This window comes from Eretmochelys imbricata, chromosome 14 (genome assembly GCF_965152235.1).
Source record: "Eretmochelys imbricata isolate rEreImb1 chromosome 14, rEreImb1.hap1, whole genome shotgun sequence".
In the NCBI taxonomy this organism is placed as follows: domain Eukaryota; kingdom Metazoa; phylum Chordata; order Testudines; family Cheloniidae; genus Eretmochelys; species Eretmochelys imbricata.
Window position 1 is genome coordinate 47,167,040 of NC_135585.1, and position 24,780 is coordinate 47,191,819.

The window sequence follows — 24,780 nt, forward strand, 5'->3', positions numbered from 1 at the left end:
GCAGCTCCCATTGCCCGCACCGGAAGCAGTTGGTGCTCAGTTCCTCAGACAAAAGGGATTTAGGTGCATAACAATTAACAGCCGTGTTGAATGTGTCCGGCAAAGTTCCCAGCTGGTGCCATGGAGGCGGCTGCACCTTGGGACAGTCACTGGGGTGGTTCTGAAACTCTTGATTATCGCCCAGAGAGAGCGAGTTACGTCCCACAGCACCAGAGGTCACAGCCCAATGATCAGTGTCACTCGGTGCAGAGTAACTGCAGCCCCAGCGACTGTGAGATGAGGCCCAGCAGGGGCGGCCAGTTACCCACTGAGAGGGGCCGTCATGGGCCTGAGCCAGGTGGGGAGTATCCCCACGGGCGGGAGCAGGGCCCGGGAGGTGACAGGCCCCCATGAAGGATGCGCTGTCTGTGTCTGATGGGGGGAGACGTTAGGGGATATCATAATACTGCACGACTTGAATTAGCTGTAACTCAACAGCTCCCAGGGGGCGGGAGGGGAAGGAGGCTGCAGGCCCACGGCCCTTTGCAGGGTCCAGGCCACATGCACAAAGCCTCGGGCAGGTGCCCACAGGGGCTCCGGAGGGGGCTGGGGCTTGTCAGGGCTGTACCCGAGTTGTCTGAGTGCCCTGTGGCTGCAGCGCTCCCAAGGGCGGGGTGGGGGTCGTCTGGGGGATGAGTGGGTGTCCAAAGCCCATTGGCAGAGGGGCCCAGGGGTGCTGGAGGGCTGAGCTGGGGGCTCGGGTCAGCCGGGGCAGAGGTAGGAGGTGGACGTTACAGCGCTCAAGCAGCTGCCTCTTCAGACACAGAACTGAGCACGGCCCCTCCCCCACCACACAGGGAGCCGGACAGACAGACGGGTTAGAGCCCTGCACAGGGAAGGGGAGGGGGGTCAGCACAGGGCACAGACTGGTGGGGGGAAGGGCTGGGGACTCACATACTGGGGTTCGGTGAGGAGGGCTCTGGGGGCAGGGGACAGGGGCTGGGGAAGCTGCTGAAGCCCCTGGCCCTGTTGGCATCTCAGGGAGAGGAAGAGGGACTTTTCCCAACATCACTGTGGCCCGAGTCACACTGGGGGGCAGGCTCACCCCAGGGTCACCCAGCAGCTCTGGGCTGAGCTGCAGGGGAGCTAGAGAGGCCAGTGCAGAGCAGCCAGCCCGTCCCCCTGCCAGGATCAGCACCGGCTCAGCATCGTTCCCACGGCTCCTTTGAGAAAGCAGGTGGGGACACAGCTGGCATCAGCAGCCCACTGCTGTGTGAGCCTAGAGGGCTCCCTAAAGGCTGCGATCCCAGGGGCACTGGGCACATGGGCATGGGGCACTCGACTAGGCTGGGTGAGGCCAAAGCCAGTGCTGACAATGCCCTGGGCGCCCCACACCCATGTGAGCCCCAGGATGGCACCCAAAGGAATATTAGCACCAGCCCTAGGTCCTGAACATTGCAGCCCTGGGAGCTGGTTGTCAAAGAAGGAACATTGCCCACATCCCACTGTGATGGGTCCCCTGGGTGTCTGAGTTCCCGGCACTTGGCACCCAAATCCCCCCACGGACGCCCTGTATAGCCCCCTGTAAATCTTTACTGTCCCCTCGATTTCTCCCCACTCCACTGTGTCCATCCCGTGCCACCTGCAATAACATACTGCGTCTTTACAAAGCACCCGAGACAACCCCACTACGGAACTGGCCATATGAAGTAAATACCCTTAAAAACTGATACTGGTCGAATATCACCTGCTTCCTGGACAGAGGCCCGCTCTGTGTAACTCAACATCTGGCTCACATTTTCTCTGTGCCTTTCCTATTTTTCTATCTCAAGGGGAAAGTGAAGAATAAGAGAGAGATGATTTCAGGTGAATTTAACAAACTGCACACACTGCTGAGAGAGGAGGAGCAGCTGCTTCTGCAGAGCCTGGAGCAGGAGGAGAAAAAGACTCTGCAGAGACTACAGGAAAATGTCACCAAACTCTCCCGGCAAAGCTCCTCTCTGCAGCAGCTGATCACAGAGATAGAGAAGAAATGTCAGCAACCAGTTGCAGAGCTGCTGAAGGTGAGATGGCATCAAAATTCTCCACCCATACAGAATTATAACTCAGATCCATGGATCTGGATTCCATCAATTAGAGTCAATGTGTTCTGTGGTTTACTGACAAACAGAACATCAGGCTAAGGGCTCCATCAGTTCCAAAATATTGCAGTTCATGTTAGAGGGGAATTCTCCTCATGGAGATCCAGTGAGGCCGTGGGAGATTAAATGGATAATACAAAAATGATACTGAGCTGAACCCATCCCTGCTCTGACCCCAGAACATTGGACCCAACACAGTCGATAAACATAGATACTGATGGGTTGTGTCCCTAGAAGGGAGAACTCTTTAGCTAAATTCCTGTCTCCCCTATATATATGAAACAAGTGTTCAAAACAGTGAAGCCTGGGAGGGTTGATCTATTTTAAAGATGAAAGTTTGATGCCCAGAGTAAGACTCATACAGTTTTATGCACATTGTGTTAATACAGGACATTAATTCTCTTTTTCCTTTCAGGATGTGAAAAGCACATTGAGCAGGTGTGTTTCCTATGTTCATTGCTCTTATATTCTTGGTGGTGGTTCTGGGATGACGAGTGTACAGAGCAGCTGAGTGATGATGGGACGTTTTCTTCATAGGAGCGAGAATGTGAAACTCCAGGAACCAGAAGCTGTTTCTACTGACCTGAAGAACGTGTATAAAATTTCCCTTGACATGAGGGAAGCGCTGGAGAGATTCGGAGGTGAGTGGCGTCTACTGGGACATTGAGCTGTATTGTGCCTGGGGAGCTGGACAGAGCCTGGGACTCCAGGACACGCTTGCACCCAGCTGACAGGCTTGGAGCTGTGTGAGAGTTGGAGGCTGATGCGCTGAGTGCTGGGCAGTTTGCCTGCTACTTACAGCCACCTGCTGGTACTTGCCCAGGTGTCTGACCAGGCCCCATCACTGTGACATCCTGACCCCTCCGTGGCTGCGTTTATGGGTGTCCCTGAGCCAGGTGCTGTGAGGCCTGGATTGGGCACATTGCGCTGGGAGCTGCACAGACTAGTAACGGATGATGTGTCTATGCCTCGCTCCTGGGACACGTGAGGGCTGTGTTGTGTGGCCACCGCTCAGCACTGCTCCAGCCCCCTTTAGCCAAGGCTGGTCGAGCTTTCTGAGCTGGAGGAGGGGCCGGTCTGGCTGCTGTGGTCTGACCTGGGCCGTGTGTTACTGGGTAACAAGCTGAATCCTACGGGCCCCTCGTCTGCTCTGAGCACAGCCCAGTGTGAGGTTGGGTCACTGGTTTTCTGCTCAGTGAGTGAGACTCACACACAAGAGTGTGATCCTGTCACAGTGTCTGAGCGTGAGCTGCCCCCATCCAAACCCCTCCCCACAACCCCAGCGCGGAGACTGGGGGCAAAGACAGAAACCTGACAGCGAGGAAGGACAGATAAGAAGCTAAGGCCGAGGAGAGGGGGTCTGGGAAGGCTCAGTGAGCTCGGTCTGTGATAGTTGAACTGTCGAAGGGGCCAAGCTGGGTGTGTCTGTCCCGGCCGATGGAGGCTGCGCAGTGGGTGCCGGCTGCAGGGCCAGGATCTCAGGGCTCCGGGGAGCAGGAACCCCAGGCTGTGGGGGAAGCAGCTTCCTCTCTGGGGCTGGCTGGAGCCAGCACATCCCTGCTCCCCTCCCCCCTCGCTGCCCCCAGCCCAGCCCAGTCTGTGCCCACCGGACCCTGAACACGGCTGGGCTCTGGGCCATTCCACAGCCCTGGCCCCTGAGCCTGTGGGGATCCTGAGCCAGTCACCTCCGTGCCTCCTTCTAGGGGATCAGCAGCCCCTGGGGAGCCTCCTGTCACCCCCCCGGAAACCCCGTCCTGGGCAGGGCCCCAGGCCCTGAGTCACTCGCTGGCCGCTCCCGGCTGGCCAGGCCCAGGGTCTCCAGCAGGGCCCTTGGTGCCGGCCCCGCGCTGGCTGCCAGAGCTCCCAGCCCCTGGCCCAGCCCGGCCTGTTGTCCCAGCGCCGACCCCTCCCCTGCGGGTGGGGGGGGACCCTGCTGCTCTCGATGGCTGAGCCCCCCCCTCTGCCGCGGCCTCTGGTGCTGCGCTCGCAGGCTCAGCCCGTGCCAGGGCCAATGCGGCGCTGCTGGGGCTGCTCCTCCCCCGGCACCTGGGTTCTCTGGGTCTGGGCAAGTGGCCGGGCGAGTGGGCAGGGACCTGCTCAGAGACACGCGCCCTGTGCTGCCCCCAGAGGGCAGAGACCAGCCAGGGCCGGGCAGCAAAGCGCCACCGCGCTGGGATTAACCCTTTCCTGCCCTGTCACTGCTGCTCGACTGCTCCGACCCCTGGGACCCGGGTCCGGCAGCCGAGGGAGTCGCTGGGTGAATGTGTGGGGCAGAGTAACCAGGGATCCCTGCGCCCCAGCGTCCCCGTGTGCAATGGGGAAGGCCCCGCACTGTAATGCAGCCCTTAGGGGCTGGGCAGTGAGTGTTGTTATTGGTATAGTGCCCACGAGTGAGCCAGGCACTGGAGACAGAACAAGGGGCTGCCAGCCCCACAGGGCTCCTGGTCTGAGTGCAGACAAGGCCCAGCAAGGGCAGCAGCAAACACTGGGGGAGGGGGAACGGGGTTCCCATTGTGGGGCCAGCCGCTCCCTGAGCCCATCCAGTGCCTGTCTTCTGGGTGTGGTAGACAGTATTGTAGTGACGCTGATGGCTACATGCTGGACCCTGGGTCACCCCCCAGGGAACAGGGCAGGGCAGAGGCAGCCTGAGGTCGGGGGGAACTGGAGGCTGTCGGGGAGCGGGAGCAGCCTGGGAGCTGGGAGAGAGACACTGGAAGCCAGGTGGGTGGCCCAAAACCCTGTGCTGTGTTCGCTGTATGTTCCCACTCTGTGCTGCAGGCTCTGTTGGGGTCAGATGCTGTGGTGAGGGGCCCACCCAGAGAGACTGAAGAGAGCGAGGCTCTGTCTGTATGGGGAAGGGGCAGCAGTTCTGTTAAATTGGTTGCAGTTTTGTAGACTTATCGTGGGGTGGCTCCCTCACGTACCACCCTCAGTCATTTCAGGGTGTCTTGGCAAGCATCTTGCCTCAGTTTACCCTCTTCAGCACTTCTTAAATTACACCTCATAGTCCAAAAGATCTGAGAGAAAAGTCCCCTCCTGAGGTCCGCTCTGAGTCTAAGTAAACCCCAAAATAAAATCTTTTCCTTCACTCTGCTCTGGCCTCCAGCTCTCACTCAAGCTCCTCACTTTCCTCAAGTCAGGAGTCCTCAGTCCTCGTTCCTGGAGCTGGGCTTGGATTAGTTTCCCTTCTGGAATCACATGACTCCAGCCCTCCTTCCGGGAGCTGGGGTCATTTCAGACCGTGCCTTTATTCTCTGCATCCACTTTCTCCAGCCGGGGGCAGCTCTCCAGGGCTCTGTCCTTCTACAGCTGCTGCTGTCATTCTCATCTCTGGCAGCGCCTCCCCCTTAGGTGAGCTCCTCTGTCTAGGACAGTGGTTCCCAAACGTTTTTGGTCATGCCCTCCCTTACCTGGTTTGTGCCCCCACCCCGGGAGCTGGGCCAGGAACAGGGCTGCAACTGGGGCTAGGAACTGGGGCCCGTGTCTGGAAGTGGACCCGCTGTTGGGGCCGGGAGCCGCAGCCTTCAGCTGGGAGCGAAGCTGCTGGTGCAGCCTGAGCTGAAACTGGGGCTGCAGTTGGGGCCAGGAGCTGGGGGCTTTGGCCGGGGGCGGAACCACGGTTGGGCTGGAGCTGCAGCTGGGGTCGCAGCCTGGAGCAGGGCCAGGAGCCGGTGGCTGAGGCTGGGGCCGGAGCTGCAGCTGGGGCTCAGGGTGGGGCCAGAGTGGAGGTGGGGGCAGAGTAAGGCTGGTTGGCGTTCCCTTCCCGCCACCCATGGGGGCTGCTCCATGCCCTGCCATGCCCCCAAATGTTCCTCCACACCCTCTAGGGGGGCACAACCCCCAGTTTGGGGACCACTGCTCTGGAAGCACCCCTTCCAGGCTCCTTGCTCTGGTGAGCTCTCCTGGGAGCTCCTCTCCTCGGCAGCTTCCTGTCCCTAGGATTCCTTCAGCTGAGCCCCGGTAACCCTTTTTCAGGCTCATTAGCTATTTAGCTGCCAACTAGCCACCTAGGGATTTAATTACTTTCAGGTTGGTCTGGGTTGTCTCATTCTCCCGTACAGGAGCCTGTCTCAGGTAGTCTGGTCCGAACTCCCATACAAGAGCCAGCCCTCTTCATACATTTCCCCCCACCCCCAGAGCCAACCTGTATTCAAAGGGAGGCTTGACCAGGGCTGATACTTGGTGATGTTCTGCAGCTGGGGTGGGGTGGGGGGTACTTCCTGCCCTGCTGCCACAAGGAAATCTGCATGGCCCTTGGCCATAATTTTCTTCTCGTCACCGACCAAAAGTGCCCTTCAGTTGCTCTATAACACTCTGGTATGTTATGTCTTTCAAGTACACTCTTTCTTTCTATATACCTGGAAAAATAGTCCAAGACTACCAGGTAAAGATGTCCCCTGAATTCACATAACTCTGCAGCTAGTCTCTTCCAAGGTCTCTTTCATTCAGACTAGCTCCTTGTTAGTGTCACTAATTACTACTGGCCATATCTTTTCCCTGCAGCCTTCAGTAAAAGAGCTATGGGAGCCCATGAGGAAATGTTTCTACCAAGGGCAAATTTAACAGCAGTTCTGGAGTGTTTCATAGCTGATGTCCTGAGCCTGGCCTGGCCGTACCTGTGCGTTTCTGGGGATGTTGACAGTCACTCACTGCAAGTCACTGGGATTTGGGCTCCTAAGTTGCTGGGACACGTTTGAAATAGAGCTGGGTGTAATTTTGGGGGTAAATAGTTTATTTGCTGAAAAATTATATTTTGGGTCGACATAAACTATTCCTGAATCCATGTCGAGTTTGCTGACTAGTTTCAATGAACAGAGAAAGGTGGCACCGCTTCCCTTCCAGCCTTTAGCCCCGTGCCTGGGCCCTCAGTGGGGAGCCCCCGGTTCCATCCCCCCATGGGATGTGGGCAGGTATTGGAATGTGGGAATCCAGGAGGGGCTGGAACTGCTGGGCTCCGGGTGTCTGATGTGGGGCTCCCTCAATCTCTCCTGCTGAAGACGCCCCGCTGTGTCTAAACACTGCCCTGGGCACTGGGCCAGAGTGTGGGAGTGAGAATCACTCTGCAGGCCAGTGGGTCGGGCTGCACCTGGCAGCCCAGAGTCCAGCTCCCCTGGTCCAGTGACCCTGTAAATACTGATCCATAACCCCAGTGAAGGGAGGGGTTCTGGCCCCTGGCACAGCAGTATCTCAGCCATGTTGGTGCCCTGGTATGAACTGGGCCTGGACCCTGGTGCAGCTTCTCCCAGATGGAGTGGGCAGCAAGTGGGGAAATGCCCCCTCCCCTCCCCACTGCCCCAGCCTCATTAGCAATGGCCCCTGTTCCCCCCAGCACCCCTCAACTCCTATCTCCCACTACCCTGTCCCTTTCCAGCGAGCCCAGACACCCTGCCCGTGCCCTAGCATGGAGAGTCCCAGCTGCACCCCGTGGGTCAGGGCTGCACCCCCAGTGTGTGTGGGGATGGCACCAACCTGCTCTTAGCAACAATCCAGCCATACATGCCCCAAAGCAACAGAGATTCCCTGGGGCCTGCCCCCTTCACCTCCCTCTATCCCCCTGGCACCTGCCCCTCCTTACCCTTCCCTCAATTCCTGTGCCCACCTGACCCCTGCCTCTATCCTGTCCCCTCACCCTGTCACGGAGTCCCTGGGCGATGCTCTGGAACTGCTCCCCATGAAGCCATTCAGGACTCTGGGGCAGTCGCCTTTCTGTGAGCAGCCTGTCTTCAGGACACACAGCTCACACAGCTTCCACCTTCCTGGGTCTGACCTCGGAGCATTCAGCATCCTCTGCCCCTCCGTGCGCTTCCCCCCAGCGAGTCCGCTCAGGCGGGGCTCCTGGGGAAGCCAGAGGGTCCTGCACCCCAACTTCGCAGTCAGATGTGACTCTCAGCCAGCCAGTAAAACAGAAGGTTTATTAGACGAGAGGAACATGGTCTAAAACAGAGCTTGCAGGTGCAGAGAACAGGACCCCTCAGCTGGGTCCATTTTGGGGGGCAGTGAGCCAGACAACCACGTCTGCACTTCACTCCATGTCCCAGCCAGCCCCAAACTGAAAACCCCCTCCAGCCCCTCCTCCTCTGGGCTTTGTTCCTTTCCCGGGCCAGGTGGTCACCTGATTCCTTTGTTCTCCAACCCTTCAGCTCCCACCTTGCAGGGGGGGAAGGGCCCAGGCCATCAGTTGCCCGGAAACAGGGTGTTGGCCATTCTCTGTGTCCAGACTCCTGCACACACATGCCCTCTAGGGCTCTGCAATGATCATACACCCTTACTCCACCCCCTAGATACTTAAGAACTGCCTAGGGGAAACTGAGGCACCCCCACACTATTCAGAGGAAACATTAAGAACAGTCCCACTTCGTCACATCCCATCCCAAACTCCTGCTGCTCCGCCTGGGACCCTGCCCCTCTCCCCACCTTTGTCTCTGTGGCATCTGCCCCTGCCCTCCACCCACCTCTGCCCCCTGGCACCTGCCAATATCCACATGCCCCTGTGCCCCCTGGCTCCTGCTCCCCCCTCCCCCCTGTGCCTACCTGGCCCCTGCCTCTATCCTCACCCCTCCCCTTCTTCTCACCCCCTTTCTGCTCCCCTGGGCCCCTGCCCCTCTGCCCCCACTTTGCCTCCCTGGCATGTGCCCTGCCCTCCACCCACCTCTGCCCCCCTGGAACTCACCCCTCCCTTCTCCCCCTGCCGTCCTGTCCCCTGCCCCTCTACCCCAAACATCCTTTGCACCCTGGAGCCCACCCATCACTTCACCCCCCTGCTACCTCCTGGAATGAACCTCTCCCCTTTCCCCCTCTCCTGCCATGTCTCCTTCCCCTCCCCTCGCCCCCCCTGCCCCCCTGGTGCCTGTCACTGCCCTCTGCCCTTTCATGCCCCCCACACCCATCACCCTCCTCTGCTGTCTTGGCTCCTGCCCTTCTCACCCCCCTCATCCCCGCATGTTACCCGTCCCTCTCCCCACCCTCTCTGACCGCTGGCACCCTTCCCTTCCCTCGTCCCCCTGTGCCCACCCCTCCTCTAGCCCCACTCTCACCTTCTGGCTCCTGCCCCTCCTCGATCCCCTCTCCTAACACCTCCCTGTACTGCCCTGCCTCTCTCCTCGCCCCGCTCTGGCCCCTCGTGCACACCCCTCCCATCGCCCCCCTCTCTACCTCCTGGTGCCTATCCCTCCCTCCTCTGCCCTCCCTGTGTCTGCCCTTCTGCTCAACCCCCTCAATCCCCCTGGCACCTGCCCTTTCCCTTCCCCCCCCTGCACCCTCCTGGTGCCGACCCCTTCCCTCACTCACCCTGACCCCCTGGTACCTGCCCCTCCTCTTGCCCCCTTCCTCCCTGATGCCCACCCCCCTCACTCCCTCTGCCCCCTGACTCCACTCTCCTCACGCCCCTCTGCCCCCATCACCCATGACTTGCCCCACCCCCTGCCTTTCTCATGACCACCCCTCCTTTCACCCCCCATCTCCTGGCACCCACTCCTCCCCACCCCCTTCCCTCCTTTTTGTCTGACCCCTTCCTTTACCCCCTTCTGTCCCCCGGCACCTGCCCCTTCCCCTGCCCCTCTGGCGCCCACCTCTTCCCTTGCCCCCCTCTGCCCCCAATACCGCCTCTTGCCCCTTGTTGTCCCTGGTGACTGCCCCACTCCATGCCTCACCACTGTCCCCCTGGCGCCTGCCCCTCCCACTGTCCCACTGCTGCCTGCCCATCTGCTCACCCTCCTGTGCCCCCCGGCTTTCACCCCTCCCCTCGTACCCCTCTAGTCTCCTGGCACCCACCCCTTCCCTTGCCCTCCTACCCACTGACGATCACACTTTCCCTCACCGTCCCGCCCATTTCCCCTGGTGCCTTCCCCATCCCATGCCCCACCACTGTTCCCCAACCCCACAGTGTTTGTCTCTCCCCCACTCTGGCCCCGGTTCCTGTCCCTTCCTTCTCCCGCCCTTGCCCCCACTTCTCCCCTCAGTACAAGCCACTTCCCTCACCCCCACCCCCTGTTGCCTGCCCTTTCCCTTGCACCCCCTCCCCTGCCACCTTCCGCTTAGTTCTTCCCCCTTCCCTTTCCTCACCCTCTGCCTCCCTAAAACTGGCACCCCTCACCCCCCTCTAGTCCCCTGGTGCCAGCCCCTCTGTTCACTCCTCCTCTGCCCCTTTGAGGCCCATCTCTACCATTGCTACCATCTGCCTCCATGGTGCCTGCCACTTCCTTTGCCCCCTCTGCTTGCCTGGTGCAAACCCCTTCCCTTGCCCGCCTTTGGGCCCCCTGGTGTCTGCCCCTCCCCTCCCCCTCTCCTAACCTCTGGGTCCCACCCCTCCTCTCTCCCTCTCTCTTCCCCCCTCATGCCCAGATCTCCACACCCCTCTGCCCATAGGGCGTGCCCTTCTCCACACCCCACTTTCTGCCCCCCAGTGCCCGCCCCTCTCCTCTCTCCATTCCTTGTATCTACCCCTCTGCTCATGCCCCCCATCCATCCTGGTGACGACCCCTTCCCTCCTCCCACCTCTGTCTTCCTGTCACCCACCCCTCATGCCCTTCTCCCTCTTTATGATTGCCCTTTCCCTCGCTCCACTGTTGCCCCCTGGGGTCTGCCCCACCGCTTGCCCCTGCATGTCCCTCTGAAACCTGTCCTACCCCTCACCCCTCTTTGTCCCCTTGTCACCTGCGCCTTCTTCCACCCCCTCCTTTTCCCCTGGTGCCAGCCCCTCCTTCTACTCCCCCTCTGCCTCCCTAGCGCCTGCCCCTCTGTTCACCCCTTGTGTCCCCTGGTGCAAGCCCCTTCCCTTCCCCCCCATCCCCCACTGCCACCCGCCCCTTCTCTATCCCACCCTTTGGACCCCTGGTGCCCACCCCTCCCCTCATCTCTCTCTTTCCCTTGGCACCAGTCCTGCCCCCCACTCACACTCTATGGCCCTGATGCAAATCCCTCCCCTTCCCCCTTAGCCCCTCCCCAGTGCCTGCCCCTCCCATCATCCCATTTTCTCCCCTGGCACATGCTCCTCTGCTCACCCTCCCCCCATAGCCTCCTGGTACCTGCCCCTCCTCTTGCCCTCCTCCACCCACTGCTGACTGTCCCTGCCCTAACCAGACCCTCTGCTCCCAGGCTCCTGCATCCCTCCGTCCCCCTGGTGCCTGCCCATTCCCTCCCCCACGTGGTCCTGGAACCTGCCCCACTCCTCATCCCCCCCACCCCCTGGCATCAGTCCCTCCCCTTGATTCCCCCTGCTCCAATGGAGCCCCCCCATTCCCTCACATCCATCTCCCCCTGGTGCCCGCCCCTTCCCTTGCTTGCCTGTGCCCCCTGGGGTCCATCCCCTTCTTCTGCCCTGGTGCCCACCTGTCCCCTCACCCCCTGCAGCCCCTGGGAACCTGCCCCTCCCTTCACCCCCCTCTGTCCTCCTGGTGCCCGCTCCTCTTACCCCCCCAGTGCCCTTGTGCCTGCCCCTCCCCTCTGCCCCTCCAACCTCTACTCTCGTCATCTGCCCCTCCCCTGTCCTCTCCCAGCATCAGCCTGTCCCCTCCCCCGCCCCCACTGACACCTTCCCACCCCTCCCCCGCTCCTCCTGCCCTTGTCCCCACAATTTCCTTCTCCCCGAACATGCCCAGACAGGAGCTGTTCAGTGTCCCCCTGGATTTGGGTGGAGGAAGGCCCTGTCCCCACTGCCAGGGCAGACAGGTTTTTATAACCAGCTTGTGACACTCCCCTGACCCAGTTACAACCAATTGTGCCCCCGTGGCAGCTTTTCTGCCTCACAGCCGGGGCTGAGCTGTGTGTGTGTTTGCTCCCAGCCTCCTGCCTGACCCTGTGTGTGCCCTGGAGCCTGCTGGGGGAGTCGGGGCCGCTCCAGCAGGGATCAGAGAGCCCAGGGGCCATGCACACACATTGCAGCCCCACTGGCCCAGGGGTCCATGCACTCCGGGGTATCCTACCACACAGAGCTGGGAGGGAGGGGGGCATCCAGGGCAGTTACACAAACACCGCTGGGGGTCCTGTTTGGGTTGCCACCTCTGAGGTACAACAAAACAGGAAATCTGCCTGCTTCATGGACATCACCTGTCCCCTCACCCGGGCACCGTCTCCCCATCCGAATCCCGGGAGAGGGCACCAGCCACCACAGGCTCCTGCTCCTGGACTGCCCCAAGTACCAACCTCACCGAGCAGGACATGGTGCCAGATCTACCCCGCTGCCCCCGGCAGTGGCCCCCGCAGCTGGTACCTGCACAGGGGTTACTGGGCCCTGCTGGCCCTGAGCTCCCGATCTCACTCACTGCTCCGAGCTGCCCCGTCTCTGCAGCTCCAGGCACTCTGGACCCAGAGCTCCCTTTGCGTAGGCACGGTCACCCCGCAGCTCCCCCATTACAGCCATTGACACACCTGGGACTTGTCACGTCCTGGGCAGACTCACAGATTTCCCAGGAGAGTGACATGGACAAAGGGACAATCCTGGGAAAACCTGGACAGGTCGGGTGCCAACTTTCTCATCTCACAAAACCGAACACCCCTTCCCTGCCCTGGCCCTGAGGCTCTGCCCTTCCCGCTCTCCGAGGCCCCGCCCTCGCTCCCTCCATCCCCCCTCCCTCCGTTGCTCACTGTCCCCCACCCTCCCTCATTTTCACCAGGCTGGGGCAGGGGTTTGGGGTGTGTGAGGGGGATGAGGGCTCCGGCTGGCGGTGCGGACTCTGGGGTGGGGCCAGGGATGAGGGGTTTGGGATAGAGGAGAGGGCTCCAGGATGGGGCAGGGGATTGGGGTGCGGGGGGGGATGGGCTCTGGGCTGGGGGTGTGGGCTCCAGGTGGGGCCAGAAATGAGGGGTTCAGGGTGTGGGAGAGGGCTCCGGGCTGGGGCAGGGGGTTGGGTGCAGGGGTGGTGAGGACTCCAGCTGGGGGTGCGGACTCTGGGGTGGGGCCGGGGATGAGGGGTTTGGGTTGCAGAAAGGGGCTCCGGGCTGGGGCCGAGGGGTTCAGAGTGAGGGAGGGGTGCGGGCTCCGGGGTGGGGCTGGGGATGAGGGGTTTGTGGTGAAGGACGGAGGCCTGACAACCCTATGGACAGGTGCCAACTCTAGGTCCTGTCCACACGGCCCAGTAACACCCTGCTGAGCTTGGTACAGGCAGCCACATGCCAGCCCAGGCCCCTGGCAGGGACGCTGAGCTGTTATGGTCACTAACAGTGTTAACTCTGCCACGTGCCACACACCACGCCCCAGAAACAGCTGTAACCTAGACTCATGGCACTGCAGGGCTGGAAGGGACCTGGAAAGGTCACCTAGCCCAGCCCCTGGTGCTGGGGCAGGGCCTAGACCATCTCTGGCAGGGATTTGTCCAATCTGTTCTTACAAACCTCCAGTGACGGGGATCCCGCAGCCTCCCTTGGACCAGGTCCAGAGCTTCGCTGCCCTGAGACTTAGAAAGTGTTTCCTCATCTCCAGCCTCAGTCTCCCTTGCTGCAGCTTGCACCCATTGTTCCTTGGACAGGCCCTCGCCCTGCCCGCTGCGGGCACTGGGGGTGTCACCAGGTGTGAGCATCGCTGTTATCGCACTGAATGGCTGGGGGCGCTGGGCTGTCTCAGGGGGGCAGTGAGGGAGCTGGGGCCTTTCACTCCCCAGTCACCGATCTCAGCCCAGGCTCAGAGTCCGGCTCCCAGTGAACAGGAGCTCATGTCGTAATTCTCGTTGACGGCAGCCTGACCGGCCACCTCCGCAGGGAGGCCAAGGCCTGAAGGGGCCGCAGGGACGGTTCCTCCCCAGGGAGAGACTCTAGCAGGTGTCAGGGCTGAGCCATGTTGGCAGGACAGTGCGGGGCTCACACGGCCACTGTGACGTCCTCGTACCCTTGATATCCAGAGCTCCAGCAAGTGGGGTGTAAACCTCACTCGTACCCCCAGCACTGAACTCACTGACACTGCCCCGAGGCCCCCTCTCCTCCCGGGGTTGGGGGTGCTGGAGAATGAATGGCACTGGAAGAGAGGGGCCAGGAGACCATGGCCCCATCACTTTTACTGATAGGAGGGCTAGGTCTCCCACTTTTTACCGGCTGTAAGGTTGAGCAATGGGGGGCGGGAGGGGGCAGAGAGGAGCTACCACGGGGGCCGGGTGTGGGGGGGGAAGAGGTGGTGAGGGGGTGGAGTCTTGGGGAGAAGGGGCAGTGTGGGGGCGGGGTCTTGAGAAGAGGCAGTGTGAGGGCCGTGGCTCAGGGAGAAGGGGCTGTGTGAGGGCAGGGGTTCGGGGAGAAGGGGTGGTGCGGGGGCAGGAGCTCCAGGAGAAGGACCCACATGGGAGGGCGGGGCCATGGTTCAGGCACCGGAGGCCCCTCTACTTTTAGGGAGCTTCCATCACTCCTGGGGAGAGGACCGTCCCGGATCCTGATCCACGGGCACATCTGTGTATTTGCCGGGTGCACAGAGCTCTCCAGGTGGAGACACTTTCTCACTGACCCAGGAGTGGGTGCTGCTGGGAGGCCCCACTGCCCAGGAGGCCAAGGGCTCTCGCTCCCCTGCGCTGCGGGTGAAGGGAGGGGCCCAGGGGCTGCTGTTCCCTGTCCCAGGAATGGGGTGAAGGGGACATGGACACAGACAATCTCCCCGCTTGCGCTGTGAGGGGCAGACCTGGCTCCACGCTGGGCTTCAGAGCCTGAGCTCCAGCCTGAGCGTGAACGTCTATGTGGCTATTTTTAGTGCCAAAGAGGGAGCCCCACAAGCCTGAATCTGTCCACCCCGTTCGGAGACTCGCTGCCGCGGGCTGTGTACATGAACCCAGAGTGTGTCCAGAGTCTGGGTCTGAAAGTTCCCGGCGCGTCTGACCCAGGGCTGGTTAATGAGAGCGAGGGGGGTGGCTGGCGCAGTCGTTAGATGGAGACGCCGGGGCCCCTGGGGCTCTGGGACGGTCTCTGTGACCATTGTCTGCTCTGGGAGACGCCCAGGTGCAGCTGCAGAGGGTCTGTGCCACCAGCATTGCCCATGGGACACTCGCTCTGGGCAGAGTTCAGGCTGATTTGTGGGGGTCTCCATTTTCAGCCTGATTTTGGGGGCGAGATCAGGGGCTCGGGGGGAATTTTTTTACCCAGGGCAAATTAAATAGCAGCTCTGGAGTGTTTCATAGCTGATGTCCTGAGTCTGACCTGCCCGTAACTGTGCGTGTCTGGGGATGTTGAGAGTCACTCACTGCAAGTCACTGGGATTTGGGCTCCTCAGTTGCTGGGACACGTTTGAAATGGAGCTGGGTGAAATGTTTTGGACAAATAGTTTATTTGCTGCAAAATTATATTTCGGGTCAACAGAAACTATTCGCGAACCCCTGTCGAGTTTGCTGACGAGTTTCAATCAACAGAAAGGTGCCGCCGCTTCCCTACCAGCCTTTAGCCCAGTGGCTGGGCCCCCAGCGGGGAGCTCCCGGTTCAATCCCCCCGTGGGACGCCATGAGGGCTTGAGCTGCTGGGCTCTGGGGGTCTGATGACGTCCCCCTCTGTCTAAACAATTCCCTAGGCACTGGGCCAGAGCGTGGGAGTGAGTCTGACTCTGCAGCCCAGTGTGTCGGGCCCCGACCTGGGAGACCCAGAGTCCAGCTCCCCTGCTCCAGTCACCCTGTAATTATTGATCCATAACCCCAGTGACGGGAGGGGTTACGGCCCCTGGCACACCAGTGTCTCAGGCCATGTCTGCCGGGATTTCCTTGCACCGGTGCAAACCCCCAGGGCAGACTGGCTGTGAAGATGTGAACTGGGACTGGCGCCTGGTGTAGCTTCTCCCAGATGGAGGGGGCAGTAAGTGGGGAAATGCCCCCTCCCCTCCCCACTGCCCTGGCCTCATTAGCAACAGCCTATTAGTACGCATTTACGCACCCCCCCACACCCCCCGAATCCTCCACTGCACAGCCGCCCCAGTGAGCCCAACCCAGACCACTGCCCCACGGCGGACGGGCTGGGCCAGGAGAGTGAAGGGGCAGGCTGTGGGGTTTGCCTGGCTGGTAGGTGGTCCCCGTAGGGCCCGCCAGCATGGAGAGTCCCAGCTGCGTCCCCTGGGACAGGGCTGCACCCCCAGAGTGTGTGGGGCCAGAACCAACCTGCTCTTAGTGAGAAACCGACCACACATGACCCCAAAGCAAGAGAGATTCCCTGGGGCCTGCCTCTCCCTCACCCCTCTAGCTCCTGCCCCTCCCTTACCCTTTTCTCACCCCTGTGCCCACGTGGACCCTGCTCTATTCTGACCCCTCCTCCTCACCCCTCCCCTTCTTCCCATCCACTTTCTGCTTCCCTAGGCCCCTCTGCCCCACACTTTGCCTCCCTGGCATGTGCCCCTGCCTTCCACCCACCTCTGCCCCACTCCCCCCCCTGCCCTCCTGGCACCTTCCCCTCTCCCCCAAACATCCTTTGCACCCTGGAGCCCACCCATCACTTCACACCCCCGCTATGTCCTGGCATCCACCTCTCCCCTTTCCCTCCTCTGCTGCCATGTCTCCCACCTCTTCCCTCACCCCCTCTGCCCCCTGATGGCCGTCCCACCCCTCACCCTCTTCTGCTGTCCTGGCTTCTGCCCTTCTTACTCCCCTCAGCCCTCCTAGCACTGCCTCTCTCCCCAACCTCTCTGACCCCTGGCACGCACCCCTTCCCTCACCCCCCCTGTGCCCACCCCTCCTCTAACCCCACTCTGACCCCCTGGCACCTGCCTCTCCCCAATGCCGTCTCCTAACACTGCCTCTACCCACCTGTCCCTGCCTCTCTCCTCGCCCGTCTCTGCCCCCTGGTGCTTGTCCCTCCCCTCCTCTGCCCTCCCTGTGTCTGCCCTTCTGCTTAACCCCCTCAATCCCCCTGGCACCTACCCTTTCCCTTACCCCCCGCACCCTTCTGGTGCTGACCCCTTCCCTCCTTCCCCCTGCCGCCCCAAACACCTAACCCTCCCCTTGTCCCCTTCCTCCCTGGTGCCTACCCCCTCACCACCCTCTATCCACTGACCCCACTCTCCTCTCCCCCCTCTGCCACCATCATCCATGCCACCTTCTCTTTATTTCTCACCTCTGCCCCTCCCCTCGCCCTCTGGCTCCATGACACCTGCACCCCTCACCACCCCTCTAGTCCCCTGGTGCCAGTTCCTCCTCTGCCCCAAGTCCCAGCTCTACCCTTGCCCCATCTGCCTCCCTGGTGCCTGCCATTTCCTTTGCCCCCTCTGCCCGCCTGGTGCAAGTCCCTTCCCTCGCCCCCCTTTGGACCCCTGGTCTCTGCCCTTCCCCTCACCTCAGCACTGGCCCGCCCCTCCCCTCCCCCTCTCCTAATCTCTGGGTCCCACCCCTCCCTTCATCCTCCCTCTGCCCCCCTGGTGCCCACATCTCCCTTCACACTCCTCTGCCCCCCTAGGTCCTACCCTTCTCCACACCCCTCTCTCTGCCCCCCTTCTGCTCACCTGCTCCCTCACCCCCCATTCTGCCCCCCACCACCAGTGCCTGCCCATTCGCTACCCCCCATGGTTCCACCTCCCCACTCCTCATCATCTCACCCCCTGGCAGCTCACCCTCCCCTTGATTTCCTCTGCCCCATTGGAGCTCCCCCATTCCCTCACACCCCTCTGCCCCCTGGTGTCTGCCCCTTCCCTTGGCCCCGCAGCCCCCTGGGGTCCATCCCCTTCTTCTCCCATGGAGCCCACCCCTCCCCCCATCCCCTGCAGCCCCCAGGATCCTGCCCTTCACCCCCCATCTGTTCTTATGGTGCCTGCCCCTTCCCTTGTCCCCTCATTGCCTTTGTGCCTGCCCCTCCCCTCTACCCCTCCCCCCTCTGCTCCTGTCACCTGCCCCTCCCCTCTACCCCTCCCCCTCTACTCCTGTAACCTGCCCCTCCCCTTTCCTCTCCCAGCATCATCCTCCCCCCTCCCCTCCCCCGCCGCCACTGACACCTTCCCACCCCTCCCCTGCTCCTCCTGCCCTTTCCCCCCATTGTCTCCTCACAGGCAGAGGGGCCCTGACTCCCCTCAGGCAACAACCCCCCCCAGCGATTAACGGGGACGCAGGTTAATTTCCCTTCGATCCCAGTGACCAGCCCCTGCCCCCGGCCCTGACTCTGTGACTCTCTCCCCAGTGGACGTGACTCTGGATCCAGACACGGCAAGTGCCTGGCTCGTCCTGTCTGAGGATCAGAAACATGTGAGACACGGAGACACACGCCAGGATCTGCCCGACAAGCCTGAGAGATTTGATAATTATGCCTTTGTCCTGGGCGCTGAGAGGTTCGCGGGCGGGAGGCGTTACTGGGAGGTGGGGGTGGGAGACAAGACGAAATGGACTCTGGGGGTTTGTCGGGAATCTGTGAGCAGGAAGGGGAAGGTCACACTCACACCTGGAAATGGATTCTGGGTCGTGCGGCTGGAGGACGGGGGATACAAGGCCTTCACCTCCCCCTCGACCCCCCTCCCCGTGAGCGTCCGGCCCAGACAGGTGGGGATTTTCCTGGACTATGAGGCGGGCGAGGTCTCGTTTTACAATGTGACTGACGGGTCCCATCTCTTCACGTTCACTGACACCTTCTCCGGGACGCTCCGCCCTTATTTCAATCCTGGTCTCAACGCTGGGGGTACAAACGCGGCTCCCCTGATCATCTGCCCGGTCCCGGCTCCGGCCGGGGGGAATCTCGGTCCCTGACAGTGACCCCGCAGCTCAGACTGGCCCCCCCAGCGCTGCTGCTCCTCCCGCTCCCCTGTGGTGGGGCCGGTTACTGCAGCTACTGGAGTTTTTGTGCTGCCCGGACGCTGCCAGTTTCCCTTTTCCACTGGAGGGTCCAGTCGAAAACCAGACACCTGGCAACCCCCAGCCCTCACCTTGCCCCGTCCCCTGCCCCGGGGGTAGCAGATGGTGGGGGATGGGGTCATTCACTCCTGTCAGCATTTTCTAGTCCTGTGAAATCTCAATGTAAAATAGGAAAGAAAAAAGATTATTCTAATTTAGAAAATATTATTGTAACAAGGTGTAAATACAAGAATATTTCAATTTACATTTCAACAGTATTTCAAAATCAAGCATCTCAACATTTTTAGAAATGGAATTATTTACATTTATTTTTTGAGTCTTCCCTCAAATCTGTATTGAAGTTTAACTTCTCTAAATAACGTCATTTCTATTTCAACTGCGGAATTTCAAGAAATCCAAAATATTTATCTTGACAAAATAAATTATTAAATTGTCGGATGGGGTTGTTCAGTTACAATGTACGTGTGTCATAAACATCACAACTACACACATGTGCAGCTGCTCTCTCTCTATCTCTCCCTCTCTCCCCCCACCCCCCCACACGCCCCGCTTTATTGTCTTGACTGGTTCTCTCTGGAAGGCAGGGCACATACACCCACCTCCTGCACTACCCCTTTGAAAATTAATAGGTGAAAAAATTATAGAATTAATGAAGCAATATATTTAAATTATCTCATACAAGATTATATAATATTCTTTGAAGTTCTGTCAGCATTAATTCACTTTCTAGCTGCATATAATTGGTAATCAAGATATGACCCTTCCTTGCTTTTTCTCACAAAACACGGCCCCAACCTCAAATGCTGTATTCTTAGATACCAGGGGTCGTCAACCCTTCAGAAGTGGTGTGCCGAGTCTTCATTTAGTCACTCTAATGTAAGGTTTTGCATGCCAGTCATACATTTTAACATTTTTAGGAGGTCTCTTTCTATAAGTCAATAATATATAACTAAACTATTGTTGTATGTAAAGTAAATAAAGTTTTTAAAATGTTTAAGAAGCTTCATTTAAAATTAAATTAAAATGCAGAGCTCCCCGGACTGGTGGCCAGGACCCGGGCAGTCTGAGTGCTACTGAAAATCAGCTCACATGCCGCCTTTGGCACATGTGCCATAGGTTGCCTACCCCTGCTATATACAAAAATGTCTTCTACAATCTCATTTTTTTGGTTTATTTTTCTTTAGAAATATTATTTGCAGGCAATGTACTTTGAGTGTGCACTGTTGATTTCAAAGTACTGCCAGGCTTTCCATGTTCTTGGTTATAAGGACACAACAAATGTAGTTTGATAAAGAAATAGAGAAGGGGTTGTATTCCTTTACTGAATCATCACAAATTAACTTAATATGCTGGCACTTAATGACACCTAACATGAAATTTGGTGAAGTTTTATTGGGAGACCTTTCTTCTCGGCCATAAATCAGTCGAAAGGGTGCTATTTTTGCTGTCATGTGAGGTTTAGAGTACAAAGAAAAGAAAGTTGCTCCAGGAAATTCATCACCATTCCTCTGGGTTCTGTCCACCACCTTCTGGAATGCTCTGTAAAAATAAGTTTCAGAGGAGCAGCCGTGTTAGTCTGTATTCGCAAAAAGAAGAGGAGTACTGGTGGCACCCTAGAGATGAACCAATTTATTTCAGCATAAGCTTTGGTGAGCTACAGCTCACTTCATCGGATGCATTTAGTGGAAATGCTCACTGTGTTCAGTTTTGAAGATTTATTCACAATACGCCATCCATGGCAGAGGGCCCTAAACCTACGTTGATTATTTGAAAATAAATACCCTCATGTTATCTTGTGATGGATTCATCTGTGTTTTTATCAAGTCTGCTGCTGTCTAGGTGGCATGGTCTGCTGAAGCAATGTGTCACCCGGCCATGATTGTGTATTTGACCATATAGTGAAATATCACCAAATGTAAACTGTTACCTCGTTATTCAATTCAGAACCTAGATCTGCCAGTATCTGCTCTGGACAGCCATGTTAATATATCATTTCACATGTCTTCTTCCACCTAATGTGCTTTCATAGTTCTAAGTGGAAATTCTTCTACCCATTTTGAAAAATCATCTGTAGCTCTCAGTACATACTGGTATCGCTTCTGTGATACTGGATAGAGCCCGATTAAATCTGCTCTCAGCAATTCCCAAGTTTTAACAACCTACGTGCAAGAACACAGGCTAGAGTTCTCATTTGGATCTTTCCTATGACATTTTTATTATAATCCCATATATAGGAAGCAAAGTAAACATTATAATGTGGTTTCTATAACAGTTGATGTCTCCACACAGTCAGAATCTAACTTTTGGTGTTTTTCAGAAGTAAATAAATACAGGACAAATTTCTGCAACTGAGAACTTGCATAAATACACCTTGCAGGGTCGGCGAGTTATATGGTCCCGTGGTGCTCGTGCTCCAGCAATATTCAGGGCCTGGGAGCCTGGGTCCACCAATGTTTGGGGCCGGGTCTCTGCCCCGGCCCCACCTGCTGCCCCCATGGGCCTCCCCTGGAGCGCCCCCGGCCCCGCCAGCTGCTCCGCGCAGTGCTCCCTCACCGGCCGCCGCTGGCTACAACACAGGGACCGGCGCGGGCGGCAGGCTGAGGTGGCCGCTGCGCCTACGGAGGGGGGAGAGGAGGAGGTGCACATGTGATGGCAGCCCCCCCCCGGCACCTACTGGGAGACGACTCCAACTCCGAGGAGGCTTCCTGGAGTCTGGACCTGAGCAGCTGGGGCATGGGTCTGTGTTGGACTCGTGCCCGTGCCCGCAGTCACCTCTCCTGCCCCAGGCTTGGCAAGGAGATGCCCCATCCCCCCCCCCCAGTGATGCTATGGTGACAGGCAGCAGCAGGGGAGGAGGTGCACACGTGACAGCAGCCCCCCTCCCCCTGCCCCCGGCTTCTGTCACCCACCACAAGGGAGGCGAGGGGCCTTCCTGGACCTGAGCAGCTGGGGCTTGGGTGAGTGTCGTGACACTCTGCCCTCCCCGCCCTCCGCAGTCACCACTCCTGCCCCAGGCTGGGCAAGGGGCAGCCCCATCCCCCACTGGACACCGATGAAAAGTGTTTGATGCCTCCTGAAGGACATCGCAGAAGAAGGGGCGACATTTTGTTTTAATTTTAGAAAGTATTTGCTTTTGAGGGCTATTGATCCAAGAGTGCTGGGTTGTTTCTGTATTCAAAAGCGTATTAATAAAGTTGATATTCTTAGCTAAATACATTTTTCTTATGATGGTGATATTGTGGAATAGAGGGAAACTGTTAAATGCTTCCTGTTTCCAGTCCACTTTTACATAATTTAAAAAATATATAAATCAGCTTACAAGGCAGGTGTGAACGTCCCACTAGGCTCCTGTCTGCATCTTTAAGAGCCTAAATAACTTTGCAAATGTGGCACAGAGACTAAGGGGCAGATTTTAGAAGGTCTGTAAACACCTAAAGATGTAGCTTGGCATCTCCCGGGATTTTCAAAAGCACTTAGGTGCCTAACTCCCATTGGAAGCGAGGTGCCCAGGCACCTTTGTAAATTCTCCCAGAACGACTCGGCCAGCTCGCCACAGGCTGCTTCCCCCGCACAGGGTCCCACATGGGCACTTACAATTTTTGGCCTCAACTTTTTTTTATTATTGTGTCAAATTCAGAAAATTGCAGCGGGATTTCAGAATGTTCTAGGGGAGGAGACCTAAGTCCCCACATTCTAAAGCCTCCCCCACAGCCTCCCAGAGAAGCCCAGTGGGGTCGGCTCCAGGCCTGGCTTGGGGGGATTCCCAGGTCCCCTTCGGACCAATAACTGCATGGTCTGACTCCCAAAGACAAGCCGAGCCCAGGATCCCAGTGCGTGCGATGAGGCCAGTGAGCAACAGGGAATGTCCCGGCATTTACTGCCCAAGGGACTCATTGTCCATGGCGAGGAGTGAAACAGCCATAGGGGCCAAGAGTGAGAGCGCCAGGCCCTGCTGTATGGGCTGCTTCGTGCTGCCAACTTAGCTGTGTCAGGGAAACTGGTCCCAGCGCGATGGAGGGAGCGGTGGGGACGGGGAGTGGGGAGAGCTGGGGAAGGGAAGTCGGTAGCTGGGCCAGGGGAAGGGGAGGTAGAGCCCAGCCCCAGGGTTGTGTGAGCGAGGGGCCCAGGATGGGCGAATGGGACCTGGGAGCTCTTCAACCTTCTCCCCACCTCAGCCTCTCACCTAGCCTATACCCCACCCCATATTCTTTTATCTTTGCACCTGCCTCCATGCCTGGACGCTCACCCTCACCTGTTGCCCTGGGCCTGCAGACTTCTCCTTCCATACACACATTAGTGAGCCCCTGAGCCCAGCCCTGCTTGGGAGCATCCAGGGCAGGGACCATACAACATGCCCAGGGCACTGAGGGGGCTACAGAAATAATATGGAATAATAGTAACACCAGTAATTCTCCAGGCAGAGCAAAGGCATAAATAAAAGGCAAGAGACCAAGACCGGGTGGGGCAGGGCCCGGGGGAGAACAGAAGGGCTGAAAGAAGCGCTGGGGAAATCATGTGCAGAATGTGACATGTCCAGTGAGCTCAGCTTCTGTTCCCCTTTGTCAGCTGCCCACAAGCTGATCACAATTTTCTCAGATTTATTTGTTCAAATACATTTGTCAAATACATTGATTTCTGTGGGGTTAGTTATGATTGGACACACAGGTCACATGGGATTGTTTCTGTTTCTTGATTGGCTGAATTTAACTCTTAGAAACAGGTTTTGGTGCAAATATGTGTGATTAATGCTTTGGTGGGGTTCCTTATGTTGGATCATATTAAAGAAGTTCTGTATTAAAATCACAAATGAGTTTGATTCCCCATAGTTTAAATTCCAGGGTATTATTAATTAAGAGGTCTCTTGGTTTTTGGTACTGTTTCTCTCCCTCTATGTGTGAAACTTGCAAGCTGCTAATTGCGTTAGTACATTCTAAGACAGAGTCTGTTCTCAAAGCAATTCACAGAGAGAGAGACTCAAAGCAATACTCTAACAACAGAAACAGCACCCAGAGACTCCCCGCCCTTTTGTTGTATTAACAATTGTGATTAAAATAGAGATAGAGGATGTATGTGGATGGATGCTTGGTGTGGATAATAACTGAATGATCAGGGAGGTGCCAGCCTAAGAATGCAGTGTCCATCAGCTGAAGAAGGCGTCAAGTGGAAATAACCAGAGGACCCTAATCCGCGCCCCCCCCCCCCCCCCGGAGGGCAGACTGGAATCCACTCAACAGCCTCAAGAATGGGAGAACCAAAGAACAAGATAACATCTAGCAGCTCGGAGCCATCAGGAATGTGCTATCTGCTGATTGATTCAGCAACCGCATGATGAAGCAATTCCCATAGACTGGCATAGGAAGAAATTCCTATAAAAATAGACTCTAAAAAGTGAGAACTTTGGGGTCTGATTCTGCAAACCAACTTCCAGGAGCATCAGATGAGCATCTGACGAGGCCCTGCTCCCTCCTCATGTCCAGGCCACCTGGCCAGTGGCTTGGCATGAGCAACTCTAAGGCTGGTAACTATGATAACAACCTTGCAGAACCTGTGTGTGTGTGTTTGTATGAATGAATGTGTGAATAAATATGAGATTGAATGGAATGTAATAGCTATAACTAACTGCTTACTATGATTCTTTCTGTATTCACAATAAATGTGGTATTTTGCCTTTTTCCCTTTAATAAGATCCTGCTGGTTTTTATTTTATTGGTACAACACCTGCATGCTGAAAATTATACACATACTTAAGGACCTTGTTGTGTCAGGACCTAAATGTTCAGACATTGCTTCCCAGGAATATTTTATAACATTTAGTAGAAATCCTTTGTTTGCATGGACATTCCTGCCGGCAAGCGCCGTCGATGGAATATGCATGGGACGAATGCAGAAGGGGCAGGAGCTAAAGGGAATTCACGGGGAGTCAGGCACCTAACTCACGCAGGCACTTT

The 24,780-nt window shown here is 57.8% G+C and overlaps 1 protein-coding gene across 1 annotated transcript in view; it reads left to right on the forward strand.

Moving 5' to 3' along the window:
- The window catches only part of LOC144274275 (E3 ubiquitin-protein ligase TRIM39-like), a 28,388-nt gene extending 7,783 nt beyond the window's left edge, over nucleotides 1-20,605 (forward strand). Inside the window, exons 3-6 of the mRNA XM_077832940.1 lie at nucleotides 1,812-2,042; nucleotides 2,536-2,558; nucleotides 2,658-2,761; nucleotides 18,168-20,605. Of these exons, the coding sequence (XP_077689066.1) occupies nucleotides 1,812-2,042; nucleotides 2,536-2,558; nucleotides 2,658-2,761; nucleotides 18,168-18,727 (918 nt within the window). The 3' untranslated portion in view covers nucleotides 18,728-20,605. The remainder of the gene's footprint in view (nucleotides 1-1,811; nucleotides 2,043-2,535; nucleotides 2,559-2,657; nucleotides 2,762-18,167) is intronic.
- The last annotated feature ends 4,175 nt before the right edge of the window (nucleotides 20,606-24,780 follow it).